We start from the raw sequence: 21,898 nt of genomic DNA on the forward strand, positions 1-21,898 counted from the left end.
GGTCTGGGAGATGATGGTTTGGTGGTGGGGGGTGGGGTCATGGTCAAGGGGGCAGTAGGAGGAGGTATCTGTGAGCTGGCGTTTGGCCTCAGCGGTGTAAAGGTCGGTGCGCCAAACTACCACTGCGCCTCCCTTGTCTGCTGGTTTGATAGTGAGGTTGGGGTTGCAACGGAGGGAGTGGAGGGCTGCGCGTAAAAATACACTGAACTGCAATTCGTCACAAGGTTTTGGTCAATTTGGAAAGCCCATGCGAGGAGCAAAACAGTGGTACCTCATTTCTTAACTTTCTATGGTGTGGTCTAACAGGTAATTGATGTGTAAATGCACCAATTACCTAAAATACAGGATATTTATGTCTTGTAATTTACTGTGCAAGTGCTCTTTTAACTTATTATTGCTAATGTTTGTCTATCAACCTCTTATTCAGAAAATGAGCAAGTGTAACATTTCTTTGTCTAATTTTCAGATTGTGAATTGTAACTTTTCCTTATGATTTTTTGTTTGATCCAATTTTCTTCTTCCCCCACTCCTTTCTTATACCCACTGTTACAATAAATTCTTCATCCTTTGTAGTATTCTTCTCTAATTCTCAATCCTTAAGTCTCATTGTTTGCTGTGGCCTGAGTTGTCCTGTTGATATTACCATCAAGTCTTATTACTACGGTATGCTATGAGATGCACAGTTTCTATTAAATCTGGCCAATTATTTGTTAAAACATCACTAGCTTTCCCTCAACTGCATCAATTATATCATTTGAATACCATGAGATGATAAACTGAAGCTTCATTCACTTTCACTTTTAAAACATATTAATCATTCCTTGGTACTTTTTGTCACAGTGTGAGAGATTTTTCACAATCTGAAAATTAGACAAAGAAATGTTACACTTGCTCATTTTCTGAATAAGAGGTTGATAGACAAACATTAGCAATTATCAAGTTAAAAGGACACGTGCACAGTTAATTACAAGACAAATTTATTGTCCGTATTGCCGAAATAACAATCACTTTGGTTTCTGAATGGCAGTGTTACTTAAAACAACTTTATTTCCTCAATTCGTTTTACCACATAGCTACTTACTGCTGGAGCATTTCTGCGTGGTGGTTTTACACGCCTTTTCAGAGCTTTTTGCTTGCTCATTTCCAGTTCTTTTCTGAGACTATCAAAGTATGGATGATCCAACAACTGTTCACAGTTTAGACGAGCAGCTGGATCCATATGTAAACACCCCTATGTGTATAAATTAGAATGAATATTGGTTCTGCATACAGATAATCAACACATGCCCATCTATTTCTTCCCCATGTCCACTTCATTTCAGGAGTTAAAATACTGTCTTCATTTATTTTTTTTTTGTATGTGTTCTTAAAGAAATTTCATTCCAATATCACTAACACTAACAAATTGTTCTCCAGCTGTCATACTATAAAAAGTAAGTAAATTTAGGATTTAATTGAGCATCTTAGAAGGCACAGTTAAAACTGTGGGACTTGAGCAAATGGTTACCCACTTATTTCATCCAGCTGAAGATATATTCAAAGACTGATCATACAATGCTGTGGAGCTAAATATTTCTCCTTGAATTGCACTTTCTGTAGTTAGGCCAGTCATTGACAATGTAGCCTCACTGCTTGGAAGAAAAAGGTGAAGTGCACTGTTTACATGTATAAAATATATATTTTGTCAGCTACTCTATTGTTAAACTAATAATTGGGGGAAAATTCATAATTATTAAAGTGTTCAAATTAATTTTAGTATTGTACAGTAATTGCATTCAAAGTTACTCCTGACACCTGACTGAGCAATTATGGTTTGATTCAATGTCACAAGTGTTTCAGGGAGGTAAAAGAAACTGAATTTCCAGAGTCTAGAATTAGTTGAAAACTGTTCTTTCTGACCATGGATGTCTTGTGAATTGTTTCCTTTTATTACAGGAAAAAAGTTTTTTTATTAGAGTGCAGTAAGAATGGAATTGCCATAAAATTTGCATCTGAACTGAAAACCATCAGTTTATATACCAAATGGTGTCTGGCTTAACTGGAACATTGGAAACAACCAGACTACTGGCTATTTTAGATACGATAAATAGGTAATAAGTGATTAATGATCTCTTGGCAGAGATCCACTGGGGAAGAGTGATCTATTAATGTGGAATGTCACATGCTGCATTTGAGTGAGAAACGTTGAACTGAAATTAATGTCTCAATGTTGTGGTTCTGTTCGCCGAGCTGGGAATTTGTGTTGCAGATGTTTCGTCCCCTGTCTAGGTGACATCCTCAGTGCTTGGGAGCCTTCTGTGAAGCGCTTCTGTGATGTTTCCTCCGGCATTTACATCACAGAAGCGCTTCTCAGGAGGCTCCCAAGCACTGAGGATGTCACCTAGACAGGGGACGAAACGTCTGCAACGCAAATTCCCAGCTCAGCGAACAGAACCACAAATACAAGCACCTGAGCTACAAATCTTCTCACAAACTTTGAATTAATGTCTCAAGCATAAAGGCAATTGCAAAGCAGTGAAGGTAGAGTTCACTCAAGTAAGCTGGTAGAAAAAGCCATGGCAGAAATTTGTGAAGAAATTTTATACTTTTACATAGCATTAGAAAGAAAAGACTGACTGATAAACTGCAGTTACCCAAAGTTAATAATGGTATCATAATGAACGAAAAAAAAAACAAAATGTTAACTTTCAGGGTAGGCCACAAAGTTTGGAAAAATTCTGGAAACTAGCAAAGGAATATTAAATCCCTATCTTCTGTATTATGAGTAAACTCATATTCTTGCAGAAGCATTCATATTTTTATAAAAAAAGGGAGCAGCTGATGTAAACAGGATAAAATTGAAGAATTAACGTGAAACCAGGAAATGATAGAGGATCTAAATAATAGTAGAAAAGAAAGGGAGAGGAATGTCAAAACATCATAATCACAAAAATAAATGTACAAGCTAAACAAATGGGACTTAGGCTGAGAATCTGTGACTTGATGGCTACCACTCTTGGATTTAAAAAGAATGTGAACTAATTGTAGTATTCCTAAATCTCTCAATTTTGGAAGCATCCAGTGAATTGAAAAACTGCAGATATAATGCAAGCAAAGCAGAGTTACCATTTCAGGTTGGAGCCTTCCTTTAATACCTTCTGCCCATCAGATGAATAATATTTTATGAGTGTATATGAGGGCCATATGTTCCAAAGACTGGCAGATTGCATTAAAATAACATTCAGCTGTCAGCAACGAGCAAGATTCTGACTGTTGATGAAGGCATAAGCCCTTCCTGAAGAAACGTCGATTCTTCTGTTCCCTGGATGCTGCCTGACCTGCTGCGCTTTTCCAGCAACACATTTTCAGCTCTGATCTCCAGCATCTGCAGTCCTCACTTTCTCCTCAAAGATTCTGACTGTACCCAATCAAGTTGTATTTGCAAAAGTTGCAACAATATCCAATATTATATGTGATTCTGCAGTTGGTCAGCATTTACTGGATATTAGAGTGTGCAGAGATAGAAATGACATGCACAAACACTATGCCTGTTTCAATTCAGCAAAATATATTTTGGCCATTCACCAATTCATTTCTCCTTTGACCAGAGTCAACCTGTCTGGTTTGAATTTTAAACAAAGCCTGGCATTTAACGATCAATCATCATTAAAGAAGAAGTCTTTCTGACTAAACCCTTCAGATGCTGCTAGACTTAGTAATATTTCCTACATTTTTTATTTTTATTTCAAATTTACAGGGTCTGCAGAACTTAGATTTTGAGTACATGTAATATCCCTATTCAAAAAAAAGGAGACAAAGCAGGAAACTAGGCCATTTAGCCTAGCACCTCTATCAACAAAGAGGATAAGGAGAAACCGGAAGATAGTGTATTTGGATTTCCGACAGGCTGAGGGACAGGCTGGGGTCGGCATGTGGACTGCGGTGAGGGTCAGGTTGGTTACGGTGTGTGGATGTCTGTGAGGGACAGGCTGGGGGCGCTGTGTGGATGGCAGTGAGGGACAGGCTGGGGTCAGCATGTGGACTGCGGTGAGGGTCAGGTTGGGTACGGCGTGTGGATGGCACCGCCTCAAAAGTTACAATACAAGATGAGGTCATGATTTTGGGATGAAGTAAGTATGGATAGAAGATCAGCTAACACCAGGAAGGCATCAGGATAAATAGATCATTTTCAAGTTGGCAAATTAACTTGAGTGCCACAGGTATCAGTGCTTGGTCTGCATCTATTTACAATTTATATTCATGACTTGGATCAAGGGATCTGTACTCGAGTTAAATTTGTTGATGAGGCAAAGATATGTGGGGAAACGGGTTGTGATAACAATCAAGGAGTATGCAAAAGAATATAGGTGGCTTAAGTGATTTAGCTAAAAGTTGGCAGATGGTATTTCATGTGGGAAAATGAGAGCTTATCCACTTTGAAATAGAAGAGCAAATAATTTAATGCAGGGATTTATACAATGTTGTGGCAGAAGCATCTGGGTGGCCTTGTATGTAACAGACAAAATGTTAAAAGCAAGTAAATAGGGAGGGAAATAGAAATGTTGACATTTATTGCAATGGGGATGATGTATAAATGTAAGGAAGTCTTGCAACTGTGCATGATGTTGATGAGATTGCAACTATGAATACTGCATAATGTTTTAATATAAGGAGTAACATGCCTGCAGTTCACAGAAGATTTACCAGGTCAGTTCCTGGGATTAAGGGTTATGTGGAAAGGTTGAGTATGTTGGCTTATTTGTGATGGAGTTTAGAACAATGAGAGAGAATCTTGTTGAAATATATGATAGAGGCAATATTTTTCTTTGAGATGTGGTTTTGTAACAAGGCAATATAGTTTCAGAATGCAGATGAAAAGAAATTTCTTAAGTACTGTTAATCTTTGGAATTATCTAACTTTGAATGCTTCAGTCATTGCATATATTCAAACCTGTAACAGACAGGTTCTTGAATTATAGGAGAAAAAATATTAGGGAGGACAAAGCAAAGGTGAGCTATAGCCAAGACCAGATCAGTCATAATACTGAATGCTGGAGCTCCTACAACTTTTGTTATGTTTTGACTAAAAAATCACATATTCATAAAAATGGTCCATAGATCTATAAGAACCGTGGATTTCAGAACCAGATTATTGGTCTCTACTGATGAATTAAGAGAATAGCTAGCTGAGATCATAGGCACCTCATATCTAATGCATTGACATAGGAGCTGGGAGTAGACCATTCACCCCATTGATCCTGTTTAGTCATTCACTGTGATCATGTCTAATCATCTACTTTAATGTATTTCTCCCCATAATATCCCCGTATTCCTCTTAGAAATCTGTTAACCTCTATTTTAAACCTACTCAAAGACTATGTTTCTGCAGCCAGCTGGAGCAGAGAATTCTAAAGATTCACAACCTTGTCACGGTTCTAAGTGGTTTCTCCTTTATTTCCAGTCTTCCCCAACAAAGCAACAAGTAACCTGTATGTCTACTGCCTATCGTTTAAGTAGTTTGTTGATTTCAATGAGATCATTCTTCAAAACTCTGGAGAAAACAGGCCCAGTTTGCCCAATCTCTATTCACAGATCAGTCCCACTAGTTTGGGAACAAGTCTGATGAACGTTTGTTGCACTCCCTCAATGACAATAATGAAGGTAGGCAGATGAAAACTGTGTATGGTCCTTTAGATGCAGAATAATAATAATAATAATGATAACAATAAACCTCTACTCAAATTTCTTGCAATAACATTACATTAGCATTCATAATTGCTTGCTGCATCTACATTAGCCTTCAGTGACGAGTTGACAATAACTCCTGGGTCTCCTTGTACATCTATATTTTCTCACCTCTTGCCATTTCAAAAATGCACTGCACGTCTATTCTGCCTATCCGAGTGGATAACCTCACATTTTTCCACATTACACTTCATCTGCTGTTTTTCTCCCCTCAGTCAATAAGTCTTTTCAAATCCTTGTGAAGTCATTTCCATCTTTGTCGCAGCATGCATTTTCACCTTGCTTCGAATTTGGAAATATTACATTAGCTCCGTACATGCAAATAATTCACAGACATTGTGAACAGGTGATGTTTAAGTGTTGATCAGCGTGATACCTCACTCATCACAAACTGCCAAAACATGAGTGACCCATTTATTTATACTCTGCTTGCTGTCAATCCTTAATGCCAGTACATGATCTCTTAAGCCACATGCTTTAACTTTGCTAACCAACCTCTGTCTGGGACTTTACCAAAAGCCTTCTGAAAAGTCAAGCATACATATTTCCACCAACCTGTTTCTATCATTTCATAACATCATTTAAAAATCACCAGTAGGTTTGTCACACACGATGTTCTGTTCACAAAATCATGCCTGAATAAATTATAATCCAAATGTCCATTTATCATATCCTTTTTGATAAGGGGCGGGCTCACTGCTTCACCCAGATTTAATTCCAGCCTCGGGTGACTGTATGGAGTTTGCACATTCTCCCTGTGTCTGTGTGCGTTTCCTCCGGGTGGTCCGGTTTCTTCCCACAATCCAAAAATGTGCAGGTCAGGTGGATTGGCCATGTTAAATTGCCCATAGTGTTAGATGCATTAGTTAGGGGTAAATGTGGAGGGGTGGGTCACTCTTCAGTGGGTCGATATGGACTTGTTGGGCCAAAGGGCCTGTTTCCATACTGTAGGTAATCTAAATTTTGTAAATAATTTCTCGCACTTTTCCTAATAATGATAAGGCTAACAAGTATGTAGTTCCTGATTTTCTTTCTTTCTTCTTAAATATTGGGGTGACATACACTACTTTCCAACATACAGAAACTATTCCAGAATCTACAGAATTTTGAAAGATGAACACCAAGGCATTCATTATCCCCATAGCTATCTTTTTCAACATTCTAGGTCCCCATATCCAAATAATTCACAAATATTGTGAACAACTGCAGTCAGAATGATACCTCACTAGTCACAGTCCAGTATGACATAATTGCTGCAAGTTTCACTTCAAGCCACTCACCATCCTGTCTTGGATGCCAACTGTCATTCCATCAGGTCAAATGCCTGAACATATGGCCTCTAATTTAAATACCCCCAGGTGGAAGTGATTTATTTATCTCATCAAAGTCTTTTTAAAGGCTTTATCACATCATTTATCAATGCAAATAGCCCTGCAGCCAATTTATATCCCTTATATAACGTCTTTTATCATTCAGATGATTTTTACCCCTAACTTTTTATTCAATAATGCACATTGTCTTAGAGGGTGTAAAGGTACTTTTTACTGCTAAATGTATAACAATATACTCACCTACTTGGCGAATTAATGTGCAACATAAACAGGACTCACCTTCATTAATCCAAGAGCATGTTGTGAAATATTTGAAAACTTCATTTCTAAAGGTTCCTATAGAGAAAATAAGTTCCAGTTACACCGACACTATTCAAACAGTGTAGAAAAACTAGATTTTCAAATGTTGCACTTCACTACAAAACAAATGTAAGAAATAGGGAATAGTAGTCATAATCGGGGTCCCAATTGCAAATGTAAAGTTTCTGCATAAAATAGTTGTTTTTCCTTAGGTTTCCTCTGATGGCTGTGGCAGGCACCTACAATATTCCAAACCCAAGCTCTGGTTTAAGCAGAAATCCCAGTAGGCAAGAAAGCCTGCCATTTGTATCTAATGTATTCCTAACGTTGAAAGTTCAGGCAGAGTTAAAGGCCCATTTACACAAAAGAAAGGGACAGAAAATCAAAAATTCAGATCACAATGTTCAAATATGAACAATCCATTTGTATTAAGTTACAAATCCGAATTCTGCTTTCCTAGAATAACATAATGCCATACCACCATATCAGGCACTGGTATGCTGACTCCACTGAAGAACTGGTTTGAACTGAAGACTTGTTGATGCCGAGGAATCAAATCCCCTGTACGAAATCAAGATACAATAGTTGTTACTAAACCCTTAATGGATATATTAAGATTACAATGTGTCATTGAGTGCACAAAGTCACACTGAACAATGCAAATAATCATAAAACATTTTGTGCTTCTAGGATACAATGTGAAACTGGCAAACAATCTAATCTCCACAATTAACTCTGAATGGACTTTTAGTCCGTGCATATTTAACCGTTAAATTCAAAGACAAAGGAAGCCAATTTGACCTGTATTTAATCCAAGTATGCCACTCAAACTGCAGAGCAATTACACCATGTAGCCTTAAAATAATTCACTTTGGCAACAGAATAATATATTTATGTTTAATGCTCCTGATAGTAAAGGAAGTGCATCTGATGGCATACATGTGCAGTGCCAAGTCAGCTCCACCAGTAAACATACTCAATCACCTGTGGTATTAAACAAGGAATGAAAAGCAATTACAGTCTTCAAATGACAGAGCTGAGTTCCCATTTTACAAGTGGTGCATCCTGTAGTTATATTTGTATTATACATTTCCCTCACAGTGGAATATGTAATTATATAATAATAAGTTTAAATAGACACTTGCATTTGCAAATAGAGAGGTTGGAAGCTACTTAGAAGGAAATAGACAAATTGTTGACATCAAAAATAAAATTGAGGATATAGCTACATTGCATTTTAGAAATCAATGTATCAGAAGGGCTCACTGGATGAACATAATTTATCAATCTTATTGACACAACAACTTTGATCCAATTATTATATTAAAAAATATCAGCTCTGATTCTCAAACACATATATTCCATTGTTAAGATATTGCCTGTTCCACAATTCTTCCACACCCTCTGGCTAAAGAGGTTTTTCTTATCTCTGTTCCAAAGGGTTTACCCAAGGGCTGTGCCCTCAGTTCCTTGTCTCTCCTGCCAATGGAAACATCTTCCCAACATCCACTTTGTCCAGACAATTCAATACTCTAAGTTTATATCAAATTCCCCCTCCTCCTTCTAAACTCCATCGAGTCGAGTTCCAGAGTCCTTAAGTGTTCCTCATACGTTATACCTTTCATTCCCGGGATCATTCTGGTGAACCTCCTCTGGACCCACTCCAAGGCCAATACATCCTTCCTGAGGTAAGGGGCCCTAAATTGCTCACAATACTCTAAATATAGTCTGACCAGAGCCTTATAAAACCTCAGAAGTACATTCCTACTCTTATATTCTAGTCCCCTTGAAGTGAATGACCTCATTGTAGTTGCCTTCCTAACTACTGACTCAACCTTCGAGGAGAAAGTGAGGTCTGCAGATGCTGGAGATCAAAGTTGAAACTTTATTGCTGGAACAGCACAGATTCTAGTCCCCTTGAAGTGAATGACCTCATTGTAGTTGCCTTCCTAACTACTGACTCTGTTCCCTGGATGCTGCCTGACCTGCTGTGCTGTTCCAGCAATAAAGTTTCAACTACTGACTCAACCTGCAAGTTTACCTTAAAAGAAACCTGGACTAGGACTCCCAAGTCCCTTTGGACTTCAGATTTCTGAATTTTCTCATTTAAAAAATAATCCATGACTGTGTCCTTCTGACCAAAGTACATGAGCTCTTTCCCACATTATATTTTATCTGACATTTCTTTGCCCATTCTCCTAACTTGTCTATATCTTTCTGCAGCCTTGCTACTGCCCCAATACTACGTTATGCTCCACCTAGCTTTATATCATCTACAAACTTAGCCAAAATGCCCTTATTCCTTCATCCAGACCATTAATGTATAAAGTGAGAAATTGTGGTCCCAACACTGACCCTTCTGGCTGGTCCCACTAGTCAGTGGCCGCCATCCTGAGAAGACCATGCCTTCAATTAACTATGCCCATGTCTTAGAATTACTCCTTTACCTTGTGATCTCTATCCTTTTAAAACTCTCCATAAAAACTATTAGATCAAAGCTATTAGATATTGCTCCTAGTCACTCCTTTGATTGTCAATTTTTGTTCTCTATGCTGCTATGAAATGCTTGGGATTAATGTCATATGTTAGGTATGCTGTAAATTTAAATACATTTGTTTGTCATCATAAGTTATTTAAATCTTTTCCAAATTATTTAATGAAAAGCCTTACAGTAAAGTTGCATCTTCCATGATGCCAAGATGTCCCAAAGTACTCGACAGTCAATTAGTCATTTTGAAATGTGGTTACGGTTGTAATACAGTAAATGTCGCAGCAAATTTATAAACAGCAAACTCCCACAAACAAAGTGTGATACTAATTGCATATTAATTGTTAGTGATGTTGATTGAGGTAGAAACATTTGCAAAGAGACCTTGCAGAACTCTTGCTTTTCTTCAAAATAGTGTCAGGATCCAATTGAGACAGCAGGAAAGCACCTCCAATAGTGTGGCACTCCCTTAATACTGCATTGGAGTGTCAGCTCTTGATTCTCATATCAACTCTCTGGAGTGGAACATAACCCATAGCCTTCTGACTTAGAGATGGGGGAATGCAACCAATGGAGTAGTTGGCAACACCTAAATGTAAAAGAATCTTATACTCCTAACATGCAAATTAGCTTTTTTTGTAAATTTACTAATGATTATTTGATTCACTTAGAAATCCATTTTGACTTAAACAAAAGGAGTGCAATTTCTAATATTTCCAATATGGTACCCACCTAGTGTTTTTCTAATCAGATAAAGCTGATCAACATCTGATTTTCCTGGCCACAAGGGGGCTCCAAATAACAATTCTGCAAAAAGGCAGCCGATTGCCCAAACATCCACTGGAGGGCCATATTGTGTATCTCCAACCAACAGCTCTGGGGCGCGATACCAACGCGTTGCTACGTAATCTGTGTAGTAATCTTCTGGACCAGCTACAAAATAAAATGTGAAACTAGAAAATGCTGAATGACCTCAGGCAGCCAAAGCTTACTTTAATAGGAAGATTTAAAAAAACACGAAGAACCGCGGATGCAGGAAATCAAGCAAAATCTGAAATTGCTGGAAAAATTCAATTATAGAATCCCAACAGTGTGGAAGCAGGCCATTCAGCCAATCAGGTCCACACCAACCCACAAAAGACCATCCCACCGAGACTCACCCCTCATCCTATCCCCTGTAACCCTATATTCCCCGCAGGCACTGGGAGAATGTGAAAACTCCACACAGACAGTCGCCCGAGGCTGGAATCAAACCCAGGTCCCTGGTGCTGTGAGGCAGTAGTGCTAACCACTGAGCCACCGTGCCGCCCTAACTCACTTTGTTCTGAAAAAGGGTCACTGGACCCAAAATGTTAATGCTGCTTGCTCCCACAGATACTGCCGCACATGCGTTTTTCCAACAAGTTCTGATTTTGTTTAATGGGAGGATATACTGTTTTAACAAAACCAATGACCTGTATGTAGGTTTGCTCGCTGAGCTGGAAGGTTCGTTTTCAGATGTTTCATCATCATACGAGGTAACATTTTCAGTGAGCCTCCCAATGAAGCATTGGTGGTGTTGCCCGCTTTCTATTTACAGGGGAACCTCAATTATCTGAATACCAATTATCCAAAAAATTGGATTATCCAAAGGTGATCTCAAGGTCCCAATGGAAACATTACATCAAAGACGTGTTTCCAACAGTGATCGCGTCTTTTGTTTACAGTGATTAAACAGGCACCGTCTCCAAATGACTGACTCCCTCCCTCCATCTCTCCCCACACTTTCCCTGGAGTTCTACAGAGTGGTGTACCCTAACCCCCCCTCCCCCCTCCAGATAATTTGACCAACATTGTCCTGTACAGGGCAGACTTGGAACCTCTCAAAAAGGTGCAGTAAAAAGTTGTGCGCACGACTGGGGTTGTGTGTGAGAGAGTGTGTGCACTATTTGGAGACTTACCCTATAAAGGCAGCAGCAGTAGTCTTATTGTTGGTGTCCAGTCTGGCTGCCCCAGAGAGGGGCCAGGGACAGTGTTGGACAGGGAATGGGGGCAGTGCTGGACCAGGACAGTGTTGGGAGTGGTGTTGGACGGTTTGGGGGGCAGTGTTGGGGCGGTGTTGGGTGGGGCAGGGGCAGTGGTGGATGGGTTTGGGAGCGGACGGGGGCAGTGTTGGATGGGTTTGGGGCGGGCGCTTGCGTGCGGTGCTGCTGCTGGTCTCCTGAATAGGGAGCAGACTTAAAAACTCCGAGTTCCAGAGAAAAGGCATTTAATCGATTAACCAAATAATTGATCATCTGAACGAAATAGTGCCCGCCCATCTCGATCAGATAATGCTTGGGTTTGATTGGGCTAGTGATGTCATTTCCGGTAGTGATGTCATTTCCTACGTTGATATCATTTTCTGTTCTTTTTCTGTTCTCAGGGGGTGGTAAGTGGGATCCAAGTCAATGTGTTTGTTGATAGAGTTCCGGTTGGAATGCCACACTTCTAGGAATTCTTGTGTGTCTCTGTTTGGTTTGTCCTAGAATGGATGTGTTGTCCCAGTTGAAGTGGTGTCCTTCCTTATCTGTACATAAGGATACTCTTGAGAGTGGGTCATGTCTTTTTGTGGCTACTTGATGTTCATGTATCCTGGTGGCCAGTTTTCTGCCTCGGTTTGTCCAATGTAGTGTTTGTTACAGTTCTTGCACGGTATTTTGTAAATTACATTAGTTTTGCTTATTCTCTGTTTAGGTCTTTCAAGTTCATTAGCTGCTGTTTTACCAATGGAACATCCACAGGATCTCAGATATCAGGATTCTTAGCAGAGGCAGTAATGCAGAGACTCGAATAAACAGCTCTGCTAACCATCCAACCCAAACTTTGGGTCTGCTACATGGATGACACCTTCATCATCACTAAATGAAACAAATTAGAGGAAACCTTCAAGACCATCAATAATACCCTTACTGGCATAAAATTCACTAAAGTGGAGGAAAACAACAAACTGCCATTCCTAGATGACACAATAGAGCAAACAGCCAATGGGAAACTTCAAACTAGCGTCTACAAGAAAACAACAGATACAGACCACATCAAACCACAGAAGCAATCATCCTAACATCCACAAACGAAGCTGCATTAGAACATTATTCCAACGAGCCAACACACACTGCAGCACAGAGGAAAATCATCCAAATAGTGTATTCAAAAAGAACGGATACCCATGAATACAGTCCACAGATTTCTCAGCAACAAACACAAACAAGCAGACAAAACACATCCAGAAACCCTAGCCACTCTCCCCTACATCAAAGACATTTCGGAAATGACTGCCAGGCTACTCAGACCCCTTAGCATCATGGTAGCCCACAAACCCACCAACACACTAAAACAGCAGCTAATGAACTTGAAAGACCCTATACAGACAACAAGCATGTACAAAATGCCTTGCAAGGACTGTAATAAACACTACATTGGACAAACAGGCAGAAAACAAGCCACCAGGATGCGTGAACATCAAATAGCCACAAAAAGACATGACCCACTCTCAGAAGTATCCCTACATATGGATGAGGAAGGACACCATTTTGACTGGGACAACACATCCATCCTAGGACAAGCCAAATAGAGACATGCACGAGAATTCCTAGAAGCATGGCATTCTAACTGGAACTCTATCGACAAACACACTGACTTGGATCCCACCTACCAACCCCTGAGAAAAAGAACAGGAAATGACATCACCATAGGAAATAGCATCACCAACCCAAGGAAACTTAAACATATAAAGAGAAAGCGGGCTACACCACCAGTGCTTGATCCAGAGGCTCACTGAAGATGATATCTAGTAGTGTGGTGATGAAACATCTGAAAATGTTTCAGCTCAGTGAACAAACCTACATCCAGAACCTCAAACTGAGCTACAAATCTTCTCATAACTCGCTAAAACTAATGATCCTTTAGTACCTTATCACATTGCTCAGTCGTCCCAAATTGCATCAATATGATTACATTTAAATTGCAGTTACTTTTCTAATGTGTGTACGCAAGAGTTATGTTTGGACAATAAAGTTGCACAAAAGCAAAAATCTGAATCACCATTTAGGATAGTTAGATAATGTCAAATGAGGAAACAATATTAACCAAGAAATTTGAAAAACTCTCAACTCTTTGAAGAGAGCTTTTGAGCCTGATTTTAACCCATTCAAAACTCATCCACTTGCAGAATGTTAGGATTGGGCACTTTATGTCCATCTGAACATTTGGAAGACCTTAATCCAAGGTTTTAAATTTTACAGGACAACAAGATAAATGTAAATTCGCCACAGTCCTACTGGAATATTGGGCTGATCTCTAATAAGAGAGAGACAACTGGTGGTGATTTAACCTGAGGATCACCACAGCTCAGGCTCAGGAAGAGCTCTCGAAGGAGAATCCTTCAGGGTAACCTCAGCCTGTGTGGGAATCAAACCCATGCCATTGGCACCAAATCCAAAGATGTGCAGATTAGGTGGATTGCACATGCTAAACACTGTCCCATAATGTCCAGGAATATGCAAATTAGATGGTTAGCCATTGTAAAATCCCATGTAGGGTTACAGGAATAGGGAAGGGATCTGCATGGAATGCTCTTTGGAGGGTCGTGCAGACTCGATTGGCCGAATGGCCTCTTTACGCACTGAAGGAATTCTACGATTCCATGATTTATGATCACATTGTATCACAAACTGGCCAACTGAACGAACCAACCCCCCTTAAAGGATCGCACTTCTAAAAAGTATAGTGACAGCTTAAAATTGAAATGTCCACCTAGAACATATGCTCAAACAGTTTCAGGATTTAACCACAATCTTCTATTTTCTAGTAAAATATACAATCAAATAATCATTTTTTAAAAAAGAAATTAACATCCTGCATTAGTGCATTCCCCTTCCATATCCGACCTATATTTAAATAAATTAATCAAAAGGCCATTACTACAGAAATGCTACACCATAGTTGGTATGTATATATTCAATATGAAACTGGCCAAAGACATTTGAGTAATACCTAAAATGCCACAATATAACTATACATTATTAACTCAGCAATTGCCCAATTGAAAAATTTATATTTCAAAGTAGTTTGTCCTTTATTTCTCAATTTAAAATTTAAACTGAAGGTGCAGCTGTTCTTCAGATATCATAGAATCATACAGCATGGAAAAGGACCCTTCGGTCCAACTTGCCAATGCTAACCAGGTTTCCCATAGTTCCCATAAACTAGTCCCATTTGCCAGTGTTTGGCCCATATCCCTCTTTCCCTATCCTATTCATGTACCTGTCCAAATGTCTTTTTAAATGTTGTATCTGTACCTGCATCTACCACGTCCTCTGGCAGTACGAACAACCCTCTGTGTGAAAATGCTGCCCCTCAACTCCCTTTTAACGCTTTCTCCATTCACCTTAAAACTATGTCCTCTAATTTTGAACTCCCCTACCTTTGGGATAGGACCTTGGCTATTCACCTTATCTAATCCCTTCATGATTTTATAAACCTCTATAAAGGTCACCCTTCAACACTCCAATGAAAAATGTCCCAGTCTACCCAGCCTTTCAGAGTCATAGAGGTGTACAGCATGGAAACAGACCCTTTGGTCCAACCCGTCCATGCCGACCAGATATCCCAACCCAATCTAGTCCTACCTGCCAGCACCGGCCCATACCCCTCCAAACCCTTCCTATTCATATACCCATCCAAATGCCTCTTAAATGTTGCAATTGTACCAGCCTCCACCACTTCCTCTCATGGCAGCTCATTCCATACACGTACCACCCTCTGTGTGAAAAAGTTGCCCCTTGGGTCTCTTTTATATCTTTCCCCTCTCACCCTAAACCTATGCCCTCTAGTTCTGGACTGCCCCATTCCAGAGAAAAGACTTTGCCTATTTACCCTATCCACGCCCCTCATAATTTTGTAAACCTCTATAAGGTCACCCCTCAGCCTCCGAAGCACCAGGGAAAACAGCCCAGCCTGTTCAGCCTCTCCCTATAGCTCAAATCCTCCAACCCTGGCAACATCCTTGTAAGTCTTTTCTGAACCCTTTCAAGTTTCACAACATCTTTCCAATAAGGAGACCAGAATTGCACGCAATATTCCAACAGTGGCCTAACCAATGTTCTGTACAGCCACAACATGACCTCCAAACTCCTGTACTCGATACTCTGACCAATAAAGGAAAGCATACCAAACGCCTTCTTCACTATCCTATCTACCTGCGACTCCACTTTCAAGGAGTTATGAACCTGCACTCCAAGGTCTCTTTGTTCAGCTACACTCCCTAGGACCTTACCATTAAGTATAAGTCCTGCTAAGATTTGCCTTCCCAAAATGCAGCACCTTGCATTTATCTGAATTAAACTCCATCTGACACTTCTCAGCCCATTTAATTAGTCTCCCATGGGGAACCTTGTCGAACACTGTACTGAAGTCCATATATATCACATCTACTGCTCTGCCCTCATCAATCTTCTTTGTTACTTCTTCAAAAAACTCAACCAAGTTTGTGAGCCATGATTTCCCACGCACAAAGCCATGTTGACTATCCCTAATCAGTCCTTGCCTTTCCAAATACATGTACATCCTGTCCCTCAGGATTCCCTTCAACAGCTTGCCCACCACCGACGTCAGGCTCACTGGTCTATAGTTCCCTGGCTTGTCCTTACCACCTTTCTTAAACAGTGACACCACGTTAGCCAACCACTTCCAGCACCTCCTTACAAGATTTAAAATAAAGCAATAGAAAGATTAGAAGAGAGTTGAGAATTTCATTTTATTCTAGAAGATGTTGGTGATAATTGCAAATTTTTGCTGGTATTATAATGAAATCCTAAATTGTTATGATATGTAACAACTCAATTGTTATCTTCAATTTATGCATATAATCTATTGAACCAGTTACTTTCTTTTAGTTATCAGCATGGTAATGCCACTCAAGGATTGCTAAATAATTGCCATAAATCTTATTATCGGTGTACAAATGGTAATACTAACCATTAGATATCTGTTGAAAATATAGGATATTCACTTACTTAATATCCTGGCAAAACCAAAATCACAAAGTTTAATGACGTGATGTTTTGTAATTAAGATATTTTCTGGTTTTACATCCCTATGTATACACTGCAAAGATATAAAATAAAAATTAATAAATTAATTCATCAAAATAAAGGCCATTACTACACAAATGCTACAGGATGGTTGGTATGTATATATTCAATATATGAAACTGGCCAAAGGCATTTGAGTAATACTTAAAACACCACAGTATAACTATCCATTATTAACCTTGCAAATGCCCAATTGAAACATTTACCTTTCAAAGTAGTTTTAATCTTTCATTGCTCAATATCAGTACTCTTTTTAAACTTTAAACTGAAGATGCAGCAGTTTTTAAAATATCAAAGTTCAAAAATGCTAAACAGTTGCAAGAATAACAAAAATATACTTAGCTAGAAATTGTAGTTCTTATTTATCTTATAAATTGTAATTCCTGATATAATAAAAGACATCTGGAAAAAGACTACTGAAAACTTTTAATGGGAGAATTCCAATAACAATGCAGATTCAACCCATTTTTAATTATATCCCCACAACCTCTCAGAAATTTGTTGTTTTAACATATTACTATTTATTTCCTACTACTTGTAATGTTTTACCATTTGATTAATCAGGAAAGTTGAAAATCAATCCAAAAGGACCTAGAATTACAGCCATTTGCAAAACTTGATTGCAAGCTAGTAAAATTTAAAATCTGGTAATATTACATAAAAATATTTCCCTAAAAGATTCCATATATTTATCTTACAATATGGTAAACTATAGGTCGTTTTACCAGTTCACTTTATTGAGTAAAATGTATTTTTTCAGCTGAGAAAAACAGAGGGTACGAATTTACCCTGTAATGTATACCCTAGCCATATAATGACCTAAATATATACCTTCCATTTAAATATGTATCTTCCATTTAAAGTCACTTATATCCAAGCTATGTTTTACACAGATAAAATATTTAGACTGTTGAGTCAAAGATTGAAACAAATTAATGGCCTGTTTAGTTTGATTGTGAACAGATACTCTGTAAAATCAATGCTAAAACATGACTACTCCAATGCCCCTATTGACACCAGTCAGATCTGCATTGGGAGAAGTATCTGTGCAAGTGCAGGTGACATCACAAAAAAGCGCATGGCGACATCAATATCTCTTTGTGAACACAACGGGCAAGCAGCAAAGACAGATACCTCAGGAACAGCTGCATACCCGCATGATAAAGGGGGAGATTTTCAAAATCACAACCATCAGTCAAAACTCTTGAGCATGCCCATAATGGGCTTTGTTATTGAGCCAAATATATTTAATGATAACTGCTTTCTTCACTTTCCCTTATTCCACTTCACAACATGTAAAGGGATCGAGTCGTTTTACACATCAGAGTTTCCATACTAATAGACTTCCAATCAATTAAAAGCCAGTATTATTGTTTTTGCAGCTGTATGATTATATGGACAGCACCATCTTTCTGACAGGTACTGCAACACGTTCCACCTCATAGTAGTGCTGATAAATGACCAATCGAATATAAAATATCAAAACTAATTTAAGAATTTAGTATATTGAGGAAGTGATTTCTTTAAAAGTCAGGCTTTGGTCTAAAAGAGGATTGGACATCTGGCATATCCAAATACAGTATATTTAATTAGAGTCATAGAGATGTACAGCACGGAAACAGACCCTTCGGTCCAACGTGTCTATGCTGACCAGATATCTTAACCTAATCTAGTGCACCCCTCTAAACCCTTCCTATTATATATCCATCCAGGCACCTTTTAAATACTGCATTTGAACCAGCCTCCACCACTTCCTCTGGCAGCTCATTCCATAAATGCACCACCCTCTGTAATTGTAGTATATGAATCTAACTAAAGGTTTAAACATTCTCAAAATGAATCAGTATTATAAATACAGTATAATGGTGCACTATTTGTGAGTTGTACAATACTTTGTATATAAAAGCACCAGTGAGCTTACATTGTGCTTATGGCAAAAGTTCACAGCTTGCAGTGTTTGCCACGTAATTCTCCTCACTAAATGATCTGGTACCCTAAGAAAAGGAAAAGCATTACAGAGATTAAATATTTTTCATTCCTTTTCTAACTATAATAGTGATGACAAATTTGGCTCAAAAACTTGGTAATGAATAATACACAAAGTAAAATCACAAAGTAAATATTAAAGAAATTTGAATCCACTTTAATATGCATGAGAATATGGGAGTCCTGATTTTCCAGGTTTTATAAAATGTATCAAGAATGCAAATACACATAAATCTAACACAAAGCCTGTTACTGGAGGGGCAAGTGCTTAAAATGTGAATTATTCTGTAGCCTCCGTGGTCTGCATTGATTCATGCAATAACATGCATTATTAATTGAGGATCCAATTAAATATTCACAATAAGAACATAGCTCACTAACAGTAAGTCAAGACCAGACGGATGCAGAAAACCAATACGTCCTGCAGAGTTGATGCTCGTCACATATGCTGACTCAAATCAGTAATGGTTTCTCAACTGAAATACTATATCCCAGATGTGATTTAAATCACATATGAAATATTCAAACATGTAGGGTAGTCATGCTATTCGTAAAAGCAGTGCTGTAAAAACTCGAGATAAATAACAATCTTTTCTACCAAATACATACTTGTTCAGTGCATTTACTACTTTAAATACAAAATGATAAAGAACCAATTTACATTTGCTTTTTATGGAATTTTGTGGCATAAATTAAATCGTATTTGCTTATTTTGTATTATACATCAAAAAGCTATCCACTTAAAGTACAGCTTTGGGGTTTTCAAAAGATCTGCCAACAAAATTGTTATTTCCGTCAAATGACTTAGATTATGAAGAGCCACATTATTAATCCATTTTTTGGTTAGCATAATTCTGAAGAAAAGTTAGCAACTAAAGCTCAACTAGTCTGGCAGCACAGTGGCTCAGTGGTTAGCACTGCTGTCTCTCAGTTCCAGGGACCCGGGTTCGGTTTCAGCTTCGGGTGGCTGTCTGTGTGTAGTTTGCACATGCTCCCTATTTCTGCGTGGGTTTCCTCTGGGTGCTCTGGTTTCCTCCCACAGTCCAAAGATGTGTAGGTTGAGTGGATTGGCCATGCTAAATTGTTCAAAGTGTCTAGGGATGTGCAGGGTAGGCGGCTTAGTCATGGAAAATGCAGGTTAAGTGGATGGGGTGACAAGGGTGGGTCCAGGTAGGATGCTCTTTGGATGGTCGATGTGGACTCTGTGGGCTGAATTGCCTGTTTACACACTGTAGACATTCTATGATTCAATTTCTCATTGCCAAGAATAAATCAGTGCCATAAATCAGAAAATCTGAGCAATCAAACTTGGAATGCTACGTTCCGCTTCTACGCATCTCAGGTGTGTTGTGTAGGCTACACTCAATGTTACTTACCCTGTGGGGTATCGGTTCAATTCATCTAACACGGTGTGATCACAGTACTCAAAAACTAAGTGAAGCCTTCGTTTTCTTCTGAACACCTCAATCAAGTTGACAAGATTGGCATGTTTGAGTTGCTGAAAAATAAAATGTTATTTTGAGAGATTTGCATGCATTATGTAATGCAAGCTCTGCCCTTTACCATGGGCTTTAGATAGTTCCTTCATTTTGTAGTATTAAACAGGATCATAGTCCATCTGGAGTTGTAGATATAAGGATCATGTGAGTACGAGTTAAATTACTCAATGAACCTGGACTAATTATTGATATAGCTGGAACTTGGTAGAATAAAATTGCCATAGTCTTACCAGGCCATAGAACTGTGCTCTCATAAGAGAGACATAATTGTTGGTGGTTTAACCTGAAGGTCACTAAACTTCAGGCAAGGGGAGAGGCTGAGGAGAGTCCTTCATGGTAAACTCAGCAGTGCAGGAATTGAACCATGCTGTTGGCATCACACTGCATTGTGAACCAGCTGTCCAGCTAACTGAGCTAAATGACCCCCAGTAAAGCCACCAATAGTCCTACCAGATTGTAAGGCTTTTCTCTCAGTAGGGAGAGATGACTAGTGGTGGTTTAATCCGAGGGTCAAAAATTGTACAGAGAAAAATAAAAATCAAACCTTTGCTTATCTGAAGCTGGTGAAAGTCCTTTATTGATTCAGTATGAACAAACCAAAGAGCGTCAATTTAGCTCAAGAAAGTGAACTAAATTTAAAAATATAAAAATGTAAATATATGGCACTGATCACTTTGATAAGTAGTGGCCTCTTTAATAACTCAAATCAAACTGAAATTTGAGAAACTGGAATTGTAAAATCTGATTTCCAACATCAATATTTACTACAGATTATTTGCTGAATGAATACTTTCAATGATAATCGTCTTGGACTAAAAGCAACTCAGTTTCCACTTACCACACACTTTTGCACAGTTGAGGACATTTCACACCTTGAACAGGAAGTCTCAATGGGGAGCAGTTAATCATACAAAAGAACATAAGAAAGTGGAACAGGAGTAAGTGATTCAGCCCATTTAGCCTGCTCCACCATTCATTTCAATCACAGCTGATCTCATCTGGGCCTCAATTCCACTTTCTTGCCCACTTTCCATACACAACTCTTCAACCCATTGACAGATTTTCATTTAGTAATCTCAAGTTTACTCAATGACCCAGCATCCATCATACTCTGAGCAAGTGAATTCCACAGATTTATAACCCTTTGAGAGAAGTAATATCTCCTCGTCACTGTTACCCCTTAACCTTAAACTATGACCTCTCATTCTAGATTGTCCCATGGGGGAAGCATTCTCTCCAAATATACTTTGTCAATCTCCTTTAGCATCTTACATAGAGATGTACAGCATGGAAACAAACCCTTTGGTCCAACTCGTCCATGCCGACCAGATATCCCAAACCAATCTAGTCCCACCTGCCAGCACCTGGCCCATATCCCTCCAAACCCTTCCAATTCATATACCCATCCAAATGCCTTTTAAATGTTGCAATTGTACTAGCCTCCACCACTTCCTCTGG

The 21,898-nt window shown here is 38.8% G+C and overlaps 1 protein-coding gene across 3 annotated transcripts in view; it reads right to left on the bottom strand.

The window, feature by feature from the left end:
* cdkl1 (cyclin-dependent kinase-like 1 (CDC2-related kinase)) overlaps positions 1 to 21,898 on the bottom strand; it is a 40,814-nt gene that overhangs the window by 4,262 nt on the left and 14,654 nt on the right. Inside the window, exons 2-8 of one of the 3 annotated variants that reach the window (XM_043697605.1) lie at positions 20,318 to 20,439; positions 18,877 to 18,949; positions 16,878 to 16,968; positions 10,576 to 10,776; positions 7,834 to 7,916; positions 7,335 to 7,391; positions 1,082 to 1,231 (exon numbers count right to left, since the gene is read on the bottom strand). In XM_043697605.1, coding sequence (XP_043553540.1) covers positions 1,082 to 1,231; positions 7,335 to 7,391; positions 7,834 to 7,916; positions 10,576 to 10,776; positions 16,878 to 16,968; positions 18,877 to 18,949; positions 20,318 to 20,439 — 777 coding nt within the window. The remainder of the gene's footprint in view (positions 1 to 1,081; positions 1,232 to 7,334; positions 7,392 to 7,833; positions 7,917 to 10,575; positions 10,777 to 16,877; positions 16,969 to 18,876; positions 18,950 to 20,317; positions 20,440 to 21,898) is intronic. The other 2 variants (XM_043697606.1, XM_043697607.1) reach the window with 2 other exon arrangements.

Source organism: Chiloscyllium plagiosum, chromosome 10, assembly GCF_004010195.1.
Source record: "Chiloscyllium plagiosum isolate BGI_BamShark_2017 chromosome 10, ASM401019v2, whole genome shotgun sequence".
Lineage (NCBI taxonomy): Eukaryota > Metazoa > Chordata > Chondrichthyes > Orectolobiformes > Hemiscylliidae > Chiloscyllium > Chiloscyllium plagiosum.